At 34.8% G+C, this 22,553-nt stretch overlaps 3 protein-coding genes across 3 annotated transcripts; 2 read left to right on the top strand and 1 right to left on the bottom strand.

Moving 5' to 3' along the window:
- Positions 1-400: 400 nt before the first annotated feature.
- Positions 401-5,014, top strand: LOC132299506 (endoglucanase 25-like). Its single transcript, XM_059796186.1, has 6 exons — positions 401-1,274; positions 1,849-2,159; positions 2,403-2,861; positions 3,675-3,810; positions 3,911-4,083; positions 4,258-5,014. Exons 1-6 carry the CDS (start codon positions 902-904, stop codon positions 4,657-4,659), a joined length of 1,854 nt encoding a protein of 617 aa, XP_059652169.1. The 5' UTR covers positions 401-901; the 3' UTR covers positions 4,660-5,014.
- A 2,170-nt stretch (positions 5,015-7,184) lies between these two features.
- Positions 7,185-13,006, top strand: LOC132299507 (uncharacterized). Its single transcript, XM_059796187.1, has 5 exons — positions 7,185-7,335; positions 10,013-10,282; positions 11,538-11,774; positions 11,877-12,094; positions 12,503-13,006. Exons 2-5 carry the CDS (start codon positions 10,034-10,036, stop codon positions 12,765-12,767), a joined length of 969 nt encoding a protein of 322 aa, XP_059652170.1. The 5' UTR covers positions 7,185-7,335; positions 10,013-10,033; the 3' UTR covers positions 12,768-13,006.
- A 510-nt stretch (positions 13,007-13,516) lies between these two features.
- On the bottom strand, positions 13,517-22,201 carry LOC132299508 (MLO-like protein 13). The gene is made up of 14 exons (XM_059796189.1): positions 22,035-22,201; positions 19,909-19,966; positions 18,152-18,357; positions 17,028-17,144; positions 16,695-16,737; positions 16,537-16,622; positions 16,136-16,210; positions 15,944-16,032; positions 15,799-15,848; positions 15,671-15,711; positions 14,466-14,675; positions 14,305-14,372; positions 14,146-14,206; positions 13,517-14,058 (listed from the first exon to the last, which is right to left on the bottom strand). Exons 1-14 carry the CDS (start codon positions 22,149-22,151, stop codon positions 13,855-13,857), a joined length of 1,425 nt encoding a protein of 474 aa, XP_059652172.1. The 5' UTR covers positions 22,152-22,201; the 3' UTR covers positions 13,517-13,854.
- Between the last annotated feature and the right edge of the window lie 352 nt (positions 22,202-22,553).

Genomic DNA, 22,553 nt, shown 5'->3' on the forward strand with positions numbered 1-22,553 from the left:
ATTCATAATCATAATCTCTCTCTCATGACACTAAGCTTGACTAATTCGATCATTAAATGACAGTGATTTTAATATATTCTAGATACCAAATTTGCATGTGCAATACTAATAATTTTCCAAATATCCTAATCAACAACTCATTTTTCTCAATTTATTTAGAAGGAAAATTAAATAATGGGGTTACCAAATTGCATAATTGTGTACTAGTATTAATTTATGTATTTTTATTGTCGGTGGGAGAAAAAAATTATTCTTAGCCTTCAATGGTGACAAAACTACTAATGGTAGTTTCTACGCGTCTTTACCTATATAGCAGATTCCAAATACCCGTTTGGTGGTGGAGCCTTGTATCAGAAGTTGGTGTGTAATTGAAGCAAGCAAAGCTGGTAAAAGCTAAATCTAGAGAGAGAAAGTGAAGATTACTGGTCATTGTCATCAACCAAATTGACAATGCTCAACCCAACAATAAAATTATATCACCAAATTGAGTTAATTTTTTAAAAAATTAAGAAGAATCACAGCCCAAATCCACCCACTTGAATGCTACATTATTGCCACTTTCTCACTCGCTCTTATTCTTCGTCAATCTCTCAATAATATAATCCATTTACATCACCATAGTCCAACAGAGTCTCTCCTAGTCCAGAGACTCCACAATCGAAGCGGAGAGAGATCAACCCACAACCCACATTCTCTCCCTTCACTCCATTGGTGTCTTTTTAAGATCTGGGTTGTTTGTGTTTTGATCAATAGATTGGTCAGACTCATCATTTGTGTCTTTTTAAGATCTGGGTTGTTTGAGTTTTGATCTGTATTCATCTCAATTTGTTTGATTTGTGATATTGGTGTTGAGATTGATCAGACCCAGTTGGGGAATTGAAGGGGAGAGAGGGATTTCAATATGTACGGTAGAGATCCGTGGGGTGGGCCGCTGGAGATAAATGCGGCGGACTCCGCCACCGACGATGACCGGAGCAGGAACCTGCAGGACTTCGACAGGGCGGCGCTGTCGCGGCCGTTGGATGAGACCCAGCAGAGCTGGCTGTTGGGTCCCGGAGAGCAGAAGAAGAAGAAGTATGTGGATCTGGGTTGCCTCATTGTGAGTCGTAAGCTCTTCGTGTGGACGGTGGGGACGATCCTCGCCGCCGGGCTCTTGGCCGGGCTGATCACTCTTATCGTCAAGACGGTGCCCCGCCACCACCGTGGACATCCTCCGCCGGATAATTACACGCTGGCTCTCCACAAGGCCCTCATGTTCTTCAATGGCCAGCGCTGTAAGTAAAAAACAGATTATATAAATATATATATACTACAATATCATATTTTTGTATATATAGGCCCGTATGTATGTTTAGTTCATATATCGGTTATATTTTGTTGTGGCGCGCACACTCACATATATATATTTATATACATGTATGAATGTTAATATGCATATATATCAGTTCTGTTTTGTTGGGAGATGGTTCTCAGATCTGATTTGATAATGATAATTCATATTGGTTTTTGGTTCGATTCTACAGTAGTTGGCGAATTCAATTTGAACATTATATGGAACTATTGTGACTCTGATCCGATTGATTCGTATAGGAGCCTTTGAGAATGAAAAAAAGCAACGAACATTGATAAAACAAGGATTGAACAGGATTTTCATACAAGTATATCCCTACATGTGTGGATGTATATTAATTATTTAAATTCCATTATTGTAATCTACGAAAGAGACTTCATCAACTAAATGCACAGTTGTTTTTTACTCATTAGTATTCAATCCATGATCTATCTAATTTCATTACATTGTGCTTTTTTTGTGGTTGTTTTCTAATTTGTAATGTTTGACAATTACAGCCGGAAAACTCCCCAAGCACAATAATGTTTCATGGAGGGGAAACTCGTGTGTGAATGATGGCAAGTCTGATTCCTGGACTTTAAGTAAGGATCTGGCGGGTGGCTATTATGATGCTGGAGACGCGATCAAATTCAACTTTCCTGCATCTTTTGCCATGACTATGTTAAGTTGGAGTGTAATCGAATACCCTGCAAAATACGAAGCTGCTGGAGAGCTCACCCATGTTAAAGAACTAATTAAATGGGGGACTGACTACTTTCTCAAGACATTCAATTCTTCTGCTGATATCATTGATCGGGTTGCTGCACAGGTAAACTCTTGTAATTATTTAGTCAATTCGTTTAGCTACATCTATATTTTACCCTTTCTTTCTATTTTGACATCCCATATGGAAATTTTAATCTCTCAAGACATTCTGTATTTTTCATCCTGCAATTTCTTAACGTTGCTGAAGAAATTATCAGCACTGTGCTTGTTACATATGCTTTGTAAATTTGAATAAGTTTACCTGGCTAACTCATCGGTGGGTGCTCTCTTTCCTTTTGTCTAACAGGTGGGAGTAGGGGATACTTCAGGCGGACCAACTCCTAATGATCATTATTGCTGGATGCGTCCAGAGGACATTGATTACCCACGTCCCGTATCTGTATGTCACAGTTGCTCTGACCTCGCTGCAGAGATGGCCGCTGCTTTAGCTGCTGCGTCTATTGTTTTTAAAGATAATAAGGCCTACTCACAAAAACTTGTACATGGTGCTACAACCCTCTTCAGGTTTGCCAGGGCTCAGCGAGGCAGATACAGTGCAGGTAGTGCTGAAGCTGCAATTTTCTACAATTCTACTAGTTACTGGGATGAGTTTGTGTGGGGTGGAGCTTGGATGTATTATGCTACTGGGAATTCTTCCTATCTTAACCTTGCCACTGCTCCCGGTCTTGCTAAACATGCTGGTGCCTTCTGGGGAGGCCCGGATTATGGTGTATTTAGCTGGGACAACAAGCTTGCTGGAGCTCAAGTAAGTTGGTGAAACTTAAGCTTATCTTTCAAAAATTGTGTTATTACTACACCAATATTTTATATTCTTGTCTAACTCACTAACAGGTTCATGTGCACACCCAAGAATAATTTGAATTTGTTGAGGACCCTATCTATGCATTTTCCAACCGATCAACGTTTAATTGTGTTTGTGTGCACACGTGTGTTGAATCCGTGTTACAAACAATGTTTAAGGTTCTTCCAACATCCATAGGAACTGTTATACGTTATCACAATGCTTGGATTTCTTTGTTTGATATATACTGCATGTTTGGAAATGTGACATGCAGCAATTGATCTGTCATTCTGTTTTTGGCTTTGGGCGGTCTATGGTGAGCCTTTGACTGTAAAGATTCTAACTCGTACATGTTTGAATTGTATTATGTTTGCCTGTCATTAAACGTAAACTATACTTTGGAAGTTCTAATAATAAAGGGTGGTCAATTAAAATTTGAGATCGGTTTAGCAGGACCAGTACGTGAACAATCACTACTCTGCTATGTGTTTCTGACTATGGTTCATCGTCTGTTTGCTAAAGGGATCAATTGCAATCCCTTATGAGGTTGAAGTTGCAGCTTTTCTGAAATTGTTTTATTACTAATATTACTTTTTGCCCCAAATATTTTTGCTTATGAATTATTACATATATGTCAAAAGACATACTAAAATTTGAGCCTCTGACATGTTGATCAATGTAGATCAGATTTATTTACTTGGAGAATCTAGTTACTAAGATTTCACTCATATCATGCCCACTTCTATACTGATATATTATTTGTTATTTTGTGTTTAGGTGCTTCTTAGCCGTTTGAGATTGTTCTTGAGCCCTGGGTATCCTTATGAAGAAATTTTAAGAACATTTCACAATCAGACCAGCATTGTCATGTGCTCATACCTACCAATTTTTACAACCTTTAATAGAACAAAGGGTAAGTAACCTCTGCTTTGTTGATGTCTGTTTGGTTCATGGATTTAGTGAGAGAAGGGAAAATAAAATCTCAATGTAATTGTTCTGTGGACCTTTTACAGGAGGTTTGATACAGTTAAATCACGGAAGGCCTCAGCCTCTTCAATATGTAGCCAATTCTGCCTTCTTGGCTGCCCTGTTCAGTGATTATCTCGATGCTGCAGATACACCTGGATGGTACTGTGGACCTAATTTTTACTCAACAGATGTGCTGCGCAAATATGCCGAGACGCAGGTATGTGATACTCTGTTCTGTATCGGAAGTAACAGAGAGGCAACCCTTTGATCTTATTCATGTGGAATTTATCACTTGTACGGGGAAAAAAAAAAATTTGTAGCGGTCTGCAAAAACATGAGTATGTTGATGACGACTAACTGTACCTTTCTTTTTTCTCCGGGGTTTTGGCAGATTGATTACATCCTCGGCAAAAATCCTCGAGGGATGAGTTATGTTGTGGGATTTGGTAATCGCTATCCAAAACATGTCCACCATAGAGGTGCGTCAATCCCCAAGAACAACAACAAGTACAACTGTAAAGGAGGATGGAAATGGAGGGACACCACCAAGCCAAATCCAAATACAATCGTTGGAGCTATGGTTGCTGGCCCTGACAAGCACGACGGTTTCCATGATGTGCGTACTAACTACAATTACACGGAGCCAACGCTTGCAGGCAATGCCGGTTTAGTTGCAGCCCTCGTGGCACTGTCAGGTGACAAGTCTACTGGCATTGACAAGAACACGATATTCTCTGCAGTTCCGCCAATGTTTCCAACTCCACCACCGCCTCCAGCACCTTGGAAACCATAAGACGCCGAGGCTGCCGTCAACATTGTCTCCGAAGTTTTTCTTGAGACTCATATGGGGTACACGATTTTACTGCATTAATTAATTGTTTTTGGACTTCACATACTGAGAGCAAAAGTATTACAAAGATGTGAAACTATGGTGGCATAAGCACTGTGAAGATAGCTGGGATAAGCTGGCTAGGGTTGGGAACTTGGACTACCCTGAAGAAGTATATTTGGGTTTTGGTCAGTCTTTTTATTTGTAATTTGTGATACACATTGTATGTATGAAAATCATCCATGTTTTTTTTTTTTTTGATATATTAGATTTTAAACAGTTGGAGTTTGGTTAATAAAATTTTCATGTCATTGTCTAACAGGAACATTTCTTTGCTTTTCCTTGTCTGTGACTCAATTTCATGACTTAATTACGTATCTATATATTTATAATTTATAAACTTCACTTTTTGAAAAATGTGAGAAAAATAAAATAAAATTTTATTTTTCTCACAAAAAACCAATAAAATTGAGCAAGCATCCTTTAAAGGACTTAAAATTAAATAAATTTTGATTTTTTGACTAATGGTTCCTAGAGTATGGAGTTGAATTGACGAACATGTGCCCTATTTTTTATCTTTCAAATATATATTATTTAATATTAAAAAGATGAAAAATTAAATAAATGAAGCATAGGATGTTTCCAAAACCTAGTTTATAACATAGATGAAAAATTGACCCATTAACTTTGAAAAACTACTAAAAATGAAAATGAATTTTCGAATATGTAGCAGCATAGTGCACTTCTATTTATTGGAAAATAAATTGACAAAAATAGGCTCATATCCTCTACAATAGTTCAATCCTATAGTTTCTTTTAGGATTTGTAATTTATGAATAAAGTTATCCTTTATTTAAAATAAGGACCATGAATTCTTTAGCAATCAAAAAATGTCTAAGAAATGGCTATGAGATATTAGTAGAACAGTAATTGGGAATATGGAAAAAAAAAAAGTTTGATAGTGTGATTGAGACAATAAAAATGATGCAGAAATGATTCTTCTTTTAAAATTGAAAACAACACTTTCATTTTTTAGATTCGATGGATGGAGTAAGTGAGTTGATTTGTCCCCTCTATTTGCATAGTGTGAATGGAAAGCATTCGGTTCCTCATTCGTTTTTTAACTTTCAGATGTGTATTACGATTTAAAAGCATATATAATAATCTTTGATTTATGCAAATTATGAATAAATTTAAAAGAAAGAGTAATAACACTTTTTGGATTAATTATGATAGGTGAATATAATTTTCAACAACAATCAAATAAATTTTTTTGCAACCAATTAATCAAATGCACTTTGTGCCAAAACCATGTAGGATAACAAACAAGTTTTATCACATAGTTTACCTTTTACCTTCCAAGGGATATATTGAAGTGTTCAAATTCACATGGAACACCTGTGCTATTTGTGAGGAAAAAATATTGAATTCGTTTAAAATGATGTACAAAAGCCAATAACAATGCACTTGAAAACATGTTTTATCTTATTGGGGGTATATATCAATTCGTAACCTTTTTTTAAGATTCAAGAGTTCAATATTATTATACACCATTCATAAATTGGTCAGTTTACACTGATATTCTCCCAAATCCGTTACACTGCGAAGCATGCTTAAAAGAAGACATTTAAGCCACGCTTGGTAGGTGGAAAATGAAAGGAAAAAAAAAAAAAGAATGGAAGAAGAAGAAAAGAGAGGAAATATTAAGTTGTATTAAAAAAGTTGAAAAGAAATGGAAGTATTTAGGAATTCATTAAAACCATCCATATTAGTTAGCGGTGAATAAATTATATTACTTTTTTTTTGTCCATTTTAATTTTTTTTAATAAAGAGAGAATTCTAATTTTACCCTTGTTACTCACAAAATAAAATCATTTCTTATCTCTTCTTTTCGTTAGTTAAAAATGAATTTAGGTTTATGTTGGGGTTGTAAAATAAAGCATTCATGTATTAAAAATAAGAATGTAAATAAAAAAGTGAATTTATGTGACCAATTCTATTAAGTTAACAGTATATATATATATTTTTTTTCTTTTTGTTAATCTATCAAACAAAAAAGTTATAATTTTTCACTTTATATATATATATGATTATGAAAAATAATTTTTCTTCAAAAAAATTTTCGTCCAATTTCCTCTAGCCAAACATAGTTTTACTCAATTGTACCAAACGTGTAAAACTGCACCCTTAATAAAACTCCCTATCCCAACTTTTAAATGAGAGTATCTAACATTAAACTATCACTCTTTAATTTCAATCACATCACAGAAGAAATAAACACTATAAATGAAATTTAATGGTTGTGATTTGCTTTTATAATTAACATGATTGAGTTGAGTATTAGTTAGCAGACTCAGTACTGACTACTAGTACTAGTAGTATTTAAAATGAAATATAAAAGAAAAAATAATCAAAATTGAAAAATTAAATTCACTTTATATATACAGTAAATGTAAATATGAATTATATACATATATATCCCCGGTGAATGGGAGGTGTTAGGTAAAAGCAAAAGAGTAGTGTGAAGGAATCGTCTGGTACACCGATCACCGATTGGTCTCCGTCTCAAACTTTTAGAGAGAGAAAGATGTATAAACACATATACATATAGAGAGAGGGTGAGGAAGTTGCGGAACTCAGGTACTGACCAAAACCCTCTCTCTATTTTTTGTTTGCTTTGTATGATTCCCTGAGATGGCGCTTTTATATTGATCGAACATTTTTGGGGTTCTTCTAGTTTAGACGCCCAAATCTTCGTTTTAGTTTAGAGAAATATGGCAAATAAATTATGTGGTATCCAATTTTGAGCTTTTATTGTTTGCATATTTTTTAATTTGATTATATAAAAATGCATAGTGTTTTCTTACTAGAGATGAAGAAAGTTTTGAAAGATACAAAAAAAATGTAATGAAGAAAGTTGAAAGAAGCAATAACAGATGCTAATTATAGATTATATGATGGTTTTTTTTATTTTAGATTGGGTTCCAATTTTTGTGGATAAATTATGAACTTGTTAGACTAAGTGGAAACCAAAGATTTTAATCATGTTTAAGTGCGTAATCATAAGGGTCATGGTGAAAGATGACGAATTTAAAGAAATACGGAGAGCTAACTTTAAGAAATTGTTACAAGAAAAAACATATGGGAAGCTTAGGTTTAGATGAATGTAGTGTCAAGGAGATTTGAGAAAATAAATTTTTTTCTTCTTTGGATTAGGGTGTTTGAGATGTAAAAGACATTAAGGAAGATGAAAACAAGAAGAGTTTAAGAAGCAGATTCGAAAATGTTTCGAAGCTGATGGTGTGTCTTGACTAACAAAATTGTTTGACAAAATCATAATAACAGCTAAGAAAATTATTGACGAGTGACAGAAATTTATTGTACTGCCTATATATCGAACAAGGGATATTCAAATTCATAAAAATTATCATTGTTTTAATATTAATGAATCATATTTTGAAATTTTGGACAGAATGATTGAATAATGACCAAGACTTAAAATATATTTCATAAAATGAGTTTAGGTTTATGTTGGGGATTTAAATTGTGGAAGTTATCTAATTGTTAAGGTGATCAATGGAAAGTTGTAGAGAAAGTCTATGATAAGGTCCTTATAGATATAATTTGGTGGTTGCTAGGGAAAATGTCACAAATTGATATATAGATATGATAAAGCTGTAATTATATCCAAAACATAAAAGAAACAAGTAAAATTTCAATTATTGTAAGCGTACTTTAGAGATTAGCATTAAACCCCCATCTTTTTTACTTAGTCATTGATGAACTGAGTAGATATATTTAAGTTGAGGTCTCAGGTATATGCTATAATGTTACTATTTTATTCGATGACATCAAAGTATGGTTAAATGTTAAATTAAATGTTTGTAAAGGAGCTTAGAATACAGGGGGTTTATTGCAAGTGGGAATAAGACTTAATAAACAGGATGTAGTTTTAGCAAAACGAAGAGTGGTGATTAAGATGTACTGAAAATCGAGGGTTAAGAGTTATGGAAATGTGAACGATTCTGTTGTTTAGATTCAATTTTCACAAGTAGGGAGAGACTGAAGATAATGTTACTCAAAAAATTAAAGTAAGATTAGTCCATTGGGGGATGTTTTTGGCATATTGTGTGATGACATATACCTCTTAAACTAAAAGGAAAATTATATAAACAATCATTATATACCATTCTTTATGGAATAGAATGATGGATGGTTAAGAAACAACATGAAGTGTTTTGAATAATCAAATTTGTTGTGCTTCAAGGATGGAAACAGGGTAGCTTGCTGATGGAAAAGTGATTTTTGAATCCACTTGTACCCAAGTGGTTGGATTGGTTTGGCAGAGACACCTTATTGAACCGAATCCATCAAATTGCTTAAAATAATGATCTCATATCCACTCCTCAAACTTATATCCTTACTACATAAGGATCTACTAAACAAATATCTATCTAAAGCCATATGCCATCCTGGGTGGCAGCCTGCATTTTTTCAGGCCAGTCTTGGCCTTTTTGTGCCTTAGCTCAAACCAGATCATCTTTTACCACTGCTGGAGTCGGACTTCATCACACACGGCCCAAAAAAATAGCTGTAGTTGCTCATCATTAACCAAATAATCCAATATCATTGAACTCGTAAAACATTCAGTTTTCAATATGCTGGACAAGTTACACCTGTTCCTCAAAGGTGCTATTTAATCTGGTAAATAGAACAATGTGTGCTTTATTTCTTTGAGATTTTGTAATTTCCCTTCTTTTTTTTTAACCCTTTTTCGTCCACATCTAGTCTAATATGCCAAAATTTGGATGCGTTCAGTATATAAAAGGAATGCATTAGGTATGTTCAGTTCAGATGCTATTTACTCTACACAGCATGTCAGTGGTTTGGTTTTTGAACATTGTTTGAGATAACTCATGTGCCTTCGCATATGCACCGGGCAACAAATTTTGGATAATTGTTCTGTTCATTTCACAGTTGTGAGAGATTTTTCTTATGACTAACTGTTGTGCTATTATGGGATTAGGGACCTGGGTTGCATTAAATTGTAATGTCGTCCGTTAGATATCAAATTATGGAAAATTAGACTTCAAGTGTGGCGCTACATTTAAATTTTAAATAGCACATGATGTGAAGTGGTGTAATTCGTAGCATCCAACCTATGCACACTGCCTGAAATTAGTAATGTTATATTTTATTTTGCTTGTATGCTTGATGATAAATTTGTCATGATTTGAAATCTGCATAACTTGTCATTTGTAGAGTCTGGATTATGCTTGCCTTGATTCTTATAGCACATTCATGTTTTGTTTGACAGATTTCTGGTGTCTCAACAAAGATGCCAGATTCAGCTGATTTAGGAAAGAACAGTGAAAATCATGGGAGTCAATTTAGGGAAGACAGTGAATATATGAGGCTGGTTATATCCAATGAACCAAGGATAGCTGAAAATGATGTCTTACAATCTCAAGCAGAAACAAAAAATAAGTCATTTATCTGGTGGATCAAGACCATAATATGGTGTTTTACTAGTATAATAATCCTTCTCATTTTCTTGAAATGGGGAGTGCCATTGCTTATTGAGAAGGTATTTTCCTGTCCTTGGCTAGGCCCTCTCTCTCTCTCTCTCTCTCTCTCTCTCTCTCATATGTCCACATGAGAACAATAGATAAGGTCAACTATTATTGGTTACTCCTGCTTATTCTAAAACTTTCCGCCTTTAACATCCAAGTTGGGTGAATGAAATCCCCTATGTTGTATCCCAAAGGAATGATCCATCAGGTTCCATCCACATCAGGCTTTACCCTTCTATTGTTTGATGTTTGTGATTGAAAATTAAAATGACAGCTACATGTGCAGGCTTATTAGCTGGTTTCTCAGTTTTCATTACAGATATATTGTCCCACAGAAGTAGTATTTGGATTGTTATATTGCCATTGAATGGATTGGAGTATCTAAAAATTGTGGACACTAGTTGAAGTTATAGCTTGATTCTTCTTTATCCATGCAATGCATCCATTCTCATGGTTGCAACATTTTTTGTGATGGTAAAGTTTAATACACATGGTCACACAACATCAAGACCCAGTTTGACTGAAAGCATATTTTAGGCCTTTTTGCTGGCTAAATCATTAGTTATTTACTTGTACCATGTGCAACTCAGCGTTGCTTTTACTAACTCACCCTGTTTGTCCTTGCTAGTTGGCATATTTGCTTCTCCTTAACGTTGATCATAAAATGTTCTTCATTCTGTGTTATTAGAATTACTTAAAGAATCAATGTGAACGGATAAAATTAAGAGGTGTTGGGACATATCACCTTTTTTTTATTTGGCATTTGATCCCACAAGTTGATACGGTCAATTTGGTGATATGGAGGCATCAGCTAACAACAGATCAATTGTGGGTCAGAGTGTCGACAATGCGCTTTGGTTGGCTAGTTATGGAAACATTTTTGAAATGCAATGGAATCTTCCTAAAAATATGAATATATGGAAAGAATACAAAACATGCATGTAAAGAATCTAGAACTAGGGTAAGCAGAAAAAATTATGGATTGAGTGTGTTGTTGTACGTGTACCAATACACCAACAACAACAACATATAGACAATGGCACAGAATCAAGTATTAGGGTGCTAAATTTGTGGAATTGACTTAATGTTGAGAATGTAGAAATGATTTGATTAAAATGAAGGGTGTGTGAAATTTGTAAATAATGATTGTATAATGTAAATAACACTGTATTGCTTCCTAAGTCAAGTATTTTTGCTTCATAGAAGCACTAAACTCGAGTTTTACTGCTGTGGCTTCAATAAACCTTTGGTTTCTCAATTTTACTGTAGGTTCTTTTTCCAATCTTGCAATGGGAATCCACTGCCTTTGGTCGTCCAGTTCTTGCACTTGTACTTGTTGCTTCTCTGGCACTGTTTCCTGTGTTCTTAATCCCTTCTGGCCCTTCGATGTGGTTGGCTGGAATGATTTTTGGATATGGTCTTGGGTTCGTTATAATCATGGTTGGAACAACTATTGGTATGATCCTTCCATATTTGATTGGATTACTCTTCCGTGACCGAATTCATGTAAGTCCAATAAATGTCAGTGTTTATGGTACAGAGAAATGTTGTTATTAGATTTCCATTCTCCTTTTTTTTCATGTTCCTGTCTTTTCATTTCATGTTCAGCAATGGCTAAAGAGATGGCCTCAGAAAGCAGCTATGATCAGAATTGCTGGGGAAGGGAGCTGGTTCCATCAATTTCGAGTGGTTGCCCTCTTCAGGGTCTCACCATTCCCATACACAATTTTTAATTATGCAATAGTGGTGACCAGTATGAATTTTTGGCCTTATTTATGTGGTTCGGTAGCTGGAATGGTTCCAGAAGCCTTCATTTACATCTATAGGTTAGTTTTCTGAATTCCTTTTAGCAAGAATTTTTCTGCTGTGTGGTTTCAAGATAATTATATTATACAAGCAAGAATAGGCGCCATTTATCATTAATTACTAAAAAAATTAAAGTGCATTCTCGATTAATTCGGAATGTGTGTGAGGTCTAGTCATTACATCACAAACACACTATTGAGTTGCTGCTTTTTTCAGTTTTCTGGTTGATGCAAGCATATAACAACAGATACCCTTCGCTTTGCTTTTTAAGGGTATGCTTATATTGTAAAATTGATGATTTTTCCTAAACGTTTCTCGGCAGAAGCTAGAATATTTTAAGTACGCTAATGGTGTTTGGCTAGGCATATTTTTGCTCATTTTGGTTTGTGTTGTTCACGTGCCTTCATTCCCCTTGTTCTCCTGTGCAGTGGTCGATTAATAAGGACGTTAGCAGATATCAAGTATGGGAACCATCACCTGACTTCAGTGGAAATAATATACAACGTTATCTCCTTCATTGTTGCAATCATCACCACAGTTGCTTTTACTGTCTATGCAAAGAGGACTCTGAATGAACTTAAAAGTGCAGAGATCAATGAAGAAGCCTCCGCCTCTGATCATGGCAGATTTGAGATGGAAAAGCTTCCACTTGAAAGACCTAAGCATCTGGGTTCATCATCATCCTTGTCATAGCCCTAGATGGTTTTTAAATTGTTACTGTATACAACTGGAGCTAATGAGGGGTTTCGGTTAGATCCCTAGGAGGAGGAAAAACAGAGAAAATACTGTAAAATGTGTCAGAGATGGAAGTGTATTGAGTCTATTAGCAAATAAAATTTCCTCTCTTTTTTTTTTTTTTGTAAAATTATTATTATCCTCTTTATACTGGGCAGGTGTCAATTGATGTTGAAAAATAACATGAGAATTTACCATATGCTTCCCCACATTAAATCCATAGCTTGAGAATACCATGTTTAGATTGTTGAATGCCAAATGTGAAGTATGGCAATTTCATGAGAACCAGATGGCAAATTTTAATGAAATTGGACTTTGGTTTCAGACTCCATTTAGACATTCATCAAGGTTAATTTTGACATTTTGCCATCTGGTTCCAAGTAAGATTTAGTTGTTTTATCTCCTTTAACTAATTTCAAGAAACACTGGAGAGTAAAGTCCTTCACCAAGTCTAAATTACCTTGTTTAGCGACTTGCATAGTGGAAAACCGAACCTTCTTTTATTGGTTAGGTTGGTTGATCCATTGTGACTTGGAATAGAACCTTATTGGTTAGGTTGATTGATCCTCCATTGTGACCTAAAGGTCACGGGTTCAAAATCGGAAACAGCCTCCCCATACGGAAGTAAGGCTGTGTATATCTGACCCTCCCCAAATTCCGCAGTAATTAAAGCCTCGTGCACTGGGCTAGCCCGTATAGATAAGGTATTTTTCAAGAGCAGGGCATAATGGTTTGTATTCCTCTTCAGTTTCATTACATCTCACAATCAATGTATAGAAAGTTAGCAACTACTAAATAAATAGATTTCAACAGTTAGATTTTGCAACTAGGAAAAACAAGTTCTTAAACCATAATAGTAGAAAGCTGCATTGATGTGTTTACAGAAAATATATCAGCATCCTTTTCTGTTAGAATTCATCGGCAAGAGATTGATTACATACTGATGAATCTAATGAACTCACAAGTCACAACCATGAATCAAATTTGCTTGTATATATGAATGTCATTGATTGTTTTGGGAAAACCAAATCATTATTGAACAAACTCAAGGAGATGACATTTGAGTTCGCTTAATACAAGAAAGCTCAACTACTGATGCAGTAATTCCTGCATCAGCATCGGGTATTTGTTCCTCAGTACGAATGTTTTCAAACGATTCTTTGGTCATTTTTTTTGAACCGCCAGCCCAACTTCCAAGCATTTCGTGCACATGATCTTTGAAAATTCCTTCTTTAAAAGCGCTACCCATCTACATTCAGAAAGGAACAAATTAGAAAATAAGCATGCCAAACTACTCCCACAAGCTTAGTGAACTTAAATTTCTAAGTTGTCTCACCTGGGTGACTAGAGCATACAGAGGTAATGTGCTGTAACTGCAGAGTACTTGAACAACCACCCTGACCAAGCAAGTGATGCAGTGAGATGGACCAGACAAAATGAGCATATAGTTATATGTATATATATATATATATAGACAGATTGATAGATAGGGTACCCTATAATAAGTCTTGGGATGATGTAGCACAATCTCTCCATGATGCATGAATGAAATCCATATGTACTCTGGAGAGCAGTTAATGACATAGTGTTAGTACTAAACCAAAATGCAAAAGACACTTGTATTTGGGAATTCATTGATGAAGTCACTCTGCTTACCCAAATCCAAAAGAAGAAGCCGATCTCAAATGCATTTTGAAACAAAACAAAGTGAATCAAGTAAAGGACAATCTTGGGTTTTTTAAACCAAAAATGTCTGTCAGAAGGCTCCACTGCTTGTGCTTCGTTGTCCCCCTGCTTATGCTGTGCAAAATCTTCAGCCAAGCGGATGATAACGTGCTCTAACTTTGCGCCCACAAGAAGCAAAAGCTGCCATTTCACCAACTCGCGTTACATTTGTGCCATTTCTTGCGCACCATGCACTAATTTATGCTCCGTTTATTAGGAGGGGTGGAAAGGACCTTCCTAAGGAGAGGAAGCTATCCTTCCCTCCATTTGTTTGGTCTGAGTAGAAAGGAAAATGATGTGAACTAACTTTTACTAGTATGTCCTAGTTCAAAGAGTTGTTTGAAGAATGAACTTAAAATATGAGGCTTTTCTTCTCTCTGTCCAGCCTTTTAGACGGAAAGAATGAGGTGAGCATGTTGCTTCCCTTCTCTCTTCCCTTTCTGTCCCTTTTACTTCCTACCAAATGGTTCATTAGGAGGGATGGAAAGATTAAAGGAAAGGAAAATAGAAGATATGGAAAAGGCATTCCTAGGGAGAAGAAGCTATACTTCCTCCATTTGTTTGGTCGAGTAGATAGGAAAAGGATGTTGACTAATTTTTACTAAAATAACCATGTTCAGAGTATTATTTGAAGAATGAAGTAAAAATATGGGGCTTTTCCTCTTTCCCTCCACCTTTTTGGACGGAAAGAATGTGGGGGAGCAAGTTGCCTCCCGTCTCTCTTCCCTTTTACTTCCTACCAAATGGTTCATTAGGAGGGATGGAAAGATGAAAGGAAAGGAAGATAGGAGGGATGGAAAAGACCTTCCTAAGGAGAAGAATCTATCCTTCCCTCCACTTGTTTGGTCGAGTAGAAAGGAAAAGGATGTTAACTAATTTATACTATTATATCCTTGTTCAGAGTGTTATTTGAATGTAAGAATGAATTAAAAATATGGGGCTTTTCTCCTTTCCGTCCACCTTTTTGGACAGAAAGACTGGGGAGCAAGTTGCTTCCCTCCTCTTTTCCGTCCCTCTTCCTTCCTGCCAAACGATAAACACTCTATCCATCCCTCCACTTTCCCAACCCTTCTCTCATCCCACTCTTCCCTTCTAACAATCAGACTGTTACACTTGAAAGGAAGCGAATTACTTACCACGAGGGGTAAAAAGGATAACCAGAAATATGTGTGCCATCCTGCGTATTTTGACAACTTACAGTGGGAAGAGTTAGGAATCCATTACGAAATGAGTCAAATGCACAACCAAGAGGAAAGGAATGTACCTTCAATGTTCAGCAGCAAAAAGACCACAACAAAGAGCCACAAATACCAGCTGAAGTAGAAGATCAGTTGACAATGTTTAGCACAAAAGATCAGCTTCATCTTCGAACACAATGCAAAAAGTAAAAACTATAAAAAAAAGTTTACCTTATGCCGACAATTCTCTTGAAATCAATTTCCAGTGTCCTTAATATATAACTGTGAAAATCATAACCTGGATTCGAAGGACAATGGGCCTATAGATGAAAAACAAACTGTGTTTAACTATTATACTTTTCTAACAGTATGACAGGAAACGGAAGAAATTAGCTAATAATAACCAATGACGGGAAACCTTACTCTTATAAATCCTGTTCGTAGAGAAATATAGTCGGACTTTGTAACTGAGCCATAAAATTGTTTGAAGAATGAAATCTACAAACAACCACTAAAAATGTTATCACACTTGAGAAGTATGCATCACATTTGTAAAACATATGAATTGAATACACACTTCCATTTACTATGTACTAAAAAAATTATTATCGTCCTTCAAAAACCTTATTAGTTAACTCAAAAATTTGAGGTTTTCACTGTTGCATTGTGATACTTTGTAAAGCCAAAACAAAGTAAAAAAATTTCTACTACTCATAATGCCTGAAAACAGATGAAAAGGTTTGAATTACTTGTCCGGTTAAGCATTGCAAAAACACTAGAATTTGGAGGGAAATGTATAGTGATACAAATGACATGGAACTCACCATCCAACTTACAACCCACGTCCTCCTCCAACGTCCAGATGCACGTTGCTCGAAACGAAGGTGATGGTGATGGTGAACATGGGTAGCTGCATGTAGATATGATTTTTTATCAGCTAAAACAAATTATGTACGCTTGCATTGTGACAAATCAACTTTACCCGTTGTCCTGATTTCCTCCTCCCAAGGCTTCCAACGACGAATCTACATGAAAGTTGAAATACACAAATTTATTGGACAATACTATATTAAGCATAGAAAACATTAAAACTCGAGTTATAGAATGAAGTAACTGAAATTCAACTCTACTCAATAGGTCAATGTCATAAATTGAGTTCTGTTTCCTTTTTATTTAACAGATGGTTCATTCACCAAAACCGGTTTATTGCAGATTTTTGCCAAGAACTTGTAAAATCACTAAGGAAGGTGATATTGTCTTGAACTGAAATTTGAGTGAAAATGGAGTGCGATTGTTGCAACCAATCATACATTACCTTTGCCCCTCCAAGAAGCATGGTGCTGACACAGAAGATGACATGAACAACCGCCAATACAAAGATGAAAATGTGCAGATGATGTAATGCTTCTAGTGAGAGTAATGGAACCTTTCCCTGAAATCGGAGAAAGAGGAACAAAATTTAAGCACTAGTTCCATGTAATGTGAGCATAATCATATCAAGAATGTGTTTTTTGCAAAGAAAGAATGGACACAAGCTTCTGTGTCAACAAAATTTGCTCTCATATTTTTTTTTTTCTTTTGAAAGTTCAAGCAACCACGCACACACGCCCCCCAAAATATTGCCCTTAGAAGGGCTTGAACACTCAATCTCGATGGTCTAGAAGATTTTTTAATTTGAAAACTAGCATTTTAGTTGCATTTGGTGGTACAATAAAGTAGGTATAGATTTTGACATTATAGAACTTTTCACTTGAACCCAAAATTTTCAACTTTTCAAACTGCGGTTGCAAAATGATTGTATCTATGGATGGAGTGCATATATATATATATATAAGGACTTCTGATATATTACATTTCCAGACACTATATGAAACTCTTAACAACCAGAACATTTTTGACAGTTCTATATGAAAAATGCTTCATTTAAAATTACAACTACATCAAACAGACTACAAATAACTATATTTTGGAAAGATTATTCTTCTCTCTAGAACTTTAAACACACAATGAAATTTTCTTAACCATCCTAAGGGATTACCTTCAATTCCCTTTCTTCTATGGTCTTATCTTTTAATATCTTACAAAAATCTAACAATTTCGATCAATCTCAATAGAACAAGAGTTGCAATGTAATAATACTTTCTCACCTTCCAAAGTAAAAAAGTGGAAGGTTGCATTTCTCACCTTCCAAAGTAAAAAGTGGAAGGTTCGAATTCAAAAAGAAGGTGTATGAGTTTCTTGCCATAATAAAAAAATAAAACAAAGCAACTCGTAGTTCTTGAGTTAAACTCTTTCTGACTGTACCTAATACCCTTGGAGTGGTTATATACTTGTATATGTATTTGAAAGGTAAAGTCTCACTCCAAAAATAAAATTAAAAAATTTAACATTTCTACATGTAGAAAAACGAATAAATACTTTTTTAAAAAAAAAACTCACAAGTGCACATTGGACTGAATTAGCTGTAGACAAAAGCCTCCGGCCGTAGTTCATAGCTTGATGTTGATGTTCTGAAGCACTTGAAGTAGTAGTTTCCAATTTGCAGGGGAGCATATAAGATGCAAGATGACTAGGGATGCATATGCGGGTTATAAAATTTTGAGAGACCGTCAAGAGAAGAGAAATGAAACCCAAAAGCATCAACTCTGGTAAGAAAGAAAAACAAAATTATATATATATATATATATATATATATATATATATATATCAAGAACAATGAATATGTTAAACAGATAGAAATTAATTCAAGAACAGTTTAAGAATATTGTAACAAGGTGATTTGCTTGGCAACTATTTCCACTACTGAATGGGCATAAAATCCCACTGGGCCGAGTCCTGCCCGGCCCATTAGCCCAAGGACCATCCCGTCCGCTGACTCTCATTCAAGGCCTGTTTCTTTCAAGAGCAAGGCTTGTTTTGACCAAGAGATCAGCCTAGAAGAGACAAGCCCGTTTAGGAGGGATGAAGCGGTTTAGAAAGAGCAAAGGATTTTTAGGGTAATAATAGACTTTTATAAATAGAAGAAGAGGTAAAGGATTTAATTGAAGGCTCAGATTGTTATGACGTAAAATTTATTTTTTAGAAAATATTTTCATTTTTTGGGTAATATACACCCTTCGGGCGAGACTAGGGATGGCAATGGAGGCGGGTTTAGGCGGGTGTACCCTCCCTCGCCCCCGCAACAGTTTAAGAACCTCACCCCGTCCCCGCCCAAAACCGCAAAAACGGCCCCGTTTAACATTTTTACCCCCACAAGTACCTGGCCCGTTTAAGACCATAATTTAATTATTGTTGAAATGGATTTGCTTTTTTTTTTTTTTTTCCCATCTTCAATTCTTCACCATTGCAACTTTCCTTTTAATAAAATTCATTTATTACTTTAATATTGTTATATGAGGTAATTAATATATAGTGGGAAATATATATATTAATGAAATAAGGGTACTTAAGTAATTTGTCTATCCAAATGGGGCGGTGCAGGACGACCTCTCCTCGCCCCCGCACCAAACCTGCGTGGGTTTTTATTGCATCAAATCATCCCCACCTAAATAAGCAAAACGGTCCCCCCAAAACCGTCAAAAATGGGGCGAATAACCGCAGGGGCGGGTCAAATTGTCATCCCTAGACCGGACGTATAAAATAACTTACCAAAAATTAATGGATAAATTAATTTTGTAAAATTTTAATATATTTTTCTTTATAAATATTTTACGACAATCAAACACCAAAAAATAAAAATAAAATTTTAAACAAATATTTAAGTCCAAACAAATCGAGCCAAAGTGTAAAAAATTAATTTTCCTAATAGAGAGCAGTTTCTTGCACATTCAACTACTTATTCGAGTACTGTGACTTTTTTACATAACCATATCCTATAGAGATTAAAATGGGACTAAATTAGACATGCATTTTATTTTATTTTATTGTTTTTTTTTTTTTTTGTTTTGTTTTCCTCTTATAGGTAGTAAAATGGAACATTCTTAACACACACAAATTAGATTCTAACCATTTTGATTGCTGGCAGTTCAATGTGCTACATATCAAATTGAAGCAAATTGTGTACGGTCTAGGGGTAAAATTATCATCACAATAGAGCAAATCATGTGAATTCAAAATTCTATACTTTTATATATATATATATATATATATATATATATATATATATGAAGTATAGAGAGAACTAATTAATCACAAACCTTCTTTCAATTTTTGCAAGGCCTCGAATAAAGCGTCTTGACCTTTGTGTTTCAGGATCTGAATATCAAGCAACCCAAAACATAATTAAGCAATTTCACATGCCAATAATTAGAAGTGTTAATTTAAAAGCTTTGTAATTATTTTAGCTACGTTTACATAAGAATGGAATGAATGATCATTTTATATTCGATATTTTTTTTTTTTTTTTTTGTTTAATGTGCAATATTTGGAATGGTCTAGGGATGAACCCAGCTTCACCAGGCTCCATATTAAATTTTTTTTTTTTATTTGTATATAATATGAAAATACATATTTGCCCCTCAATATGTCAAATTTCTTTCTTTCTTTCTTTCTTTTCCTTCTTACTCTTTATTTATATTTTTTATTCTCCTCAAATAAATTTGCATTTTCTTTCTCCAATCAAATCCTAAGGCTTTGTTTGGTTAGGTGAAAATAGCTAGAAAAGAAAGAAAACAGAAAATTTTTAAATTTTTTTAGAGTTTGGATAGATAGAAAGAGAAAATTAATGGAAAATTTTGTTTCCATACTTGTCTATTTTCTCTCAAAACTTTTCATGCACAAAAAAACAGGGAATTAATTTTTTCGCGTGAGATGTTTGCCTTTTAATTTAACATTCTTATTTTACCCAATAGTGAAAAATAATTTCTTCTTTTATTTTTGTACTGAATTTCTTAGAGACAAGTTCTCTGTAAAACTAACTTTTTCTTTGTTTTTTTTTTAGTATTGCCATCAATACATTTTCGTGTTTTTTTTTTTAAGTTTCGTTTCTCATACACTAATAATTAGTTATACTACTGCCTTAGAAAATATAATGAAGTCTTATTTTAAATATAAATAATTATATTATTAAATTTAATAATCCATTATTTTACTATTTCTTTGCTAAAAATGTACATCAATAAATACAAATTCATTTATTTATTAGTATTTAAAATTAAAAGGGTAAATTTGGTATCTTTAATCGATTTCTTTTTACTTTTATGGTATCAAAAATAACAAATTAATATGTTTTTACAGTTTTCTTGAATAAATTTTCATTCTAATCAAATGCATACTAGAAAATAATTTTTTTTCTATTCACTTCACTTTTCCTTCATTTTCAATTTCTTTTCTTGCTTGTTTCTATCTAACCAAACGGAGCCTAATTTCTTTAACATGTTATTTTGACTATATATATGCTTAAAGATAACCTTCTAAGATTAATTATATATATAAATATAATATTCCAACAAACTACATTTTCAGATAAGTAAAAATAATTTTTAAGAATTTACTATGATTTTTAAAAATATAAACAAATTGTATAGCACTACCTGAATTGATTTCTATGACTCTAATATTATTAAGAGTCACTATTGTTTATTGTTCAATTCATAAGTTAGTAGCGTCCCCCCCTTCCGCACACCACCACCTCAGCCGCCACGTCCAGCGCTGCCACTCTCAAGTGTCATCACCACTGTAGCACCGCTGCCTTCTTACGCCACCATTGACACCTTCCACCACCACCAATGACACCCTCCACCGCCCCCACCCACGGCTTCCACCGTCACCATCACCACACCACCGCCACCTACGCCTTCCACCACCACCACCACGCCACCGCTGTCTTCGCCTTCCATGGTCATCACACCACTGCCACCACCTGAACAACAGCCTCACTGCCTTACACCACCGCTTATTCCACCACCATGGCCTATGCCACAACCACGGACGCCACCGTCGCCTCCGCCACCACCACCGCCTCTGGAACCATTATTTTTAAAATTAAAAGAGAGAGAGAGAGAGAGCAAAAACAAGCCATTTTTGTATTTTTAAGACTTCAATTCTTATAAATGCAATGAGATCTGACTATATCTTGGGATGGCAATCATAAGGCAATGGAGATATTAAGGGATTCAAACCAAATAATATATATATATATATAAGAAAGTGGTGGTCTAATCTAATGCACGCGTGAGAGTTGTCATTGTGAAATTTAAATCATAATGGAATAATAATCTTACTATCGCTCGCACTATATATATATATATATATATATATATATAAAAGAACATAACCATCCTGCAATATAATGCAAAAAGAAACAAGAGGAATGAATGAATACCTTTCCCAGTCTATGAAGGCCTCGTTCAGCAAGAAGAGATAGAAGAACAATGATGGTGCAAACAACGGCGACAACCCACGATGGGGTATACTCTAGAGACCGAGATTCCTCTGCCATTTCTTGCCACAGATGACAACCCCCAGTAATATGATATAAAATGTGAAGGTGAAACTATATATATATATATATATATAAAGGCAAAGAATATAATAATGGAGTGAAAGGTAAGGAGGAACCGACTATAAAAACACGGTGGCCAAGTAAAGAACAAACTTTAAGTACACTAACTAAACAAGACTAGTATCAACTTGTAAAACGTCCCACTAGGCATAGCGTAGAAGTTGCTCTCATTTATACTTGTGAATGCCTTTTAATTAATTGCATGTGTAAGCCTGTTTTGAAAATCATAATAAGTGGACAATATATGACGTAATTGGACATAACATGTTTATGTATAGAATATATATATATATATATATATATATATATATATATATAGAGGGAAGTAAGTCTTTAAGG

Source organism: Cornus florida, unplaced genomic scaffold (genome assembly GCF_030987335.1).
Source record: "Cornus florida cultivar Cherokee Brave unplaced genomic scaffold, ASM3098733v1 CherokeeBrave_3.0.0_Hap2_Chr03, whole genome shotgun sequence".
Taxonomy (NCBI): Eukaryota; Viridiplantae; Streptophyta; class Magnoliopsida; order Cornales; family Cornaceae; genus Cornus; species Cornus florida.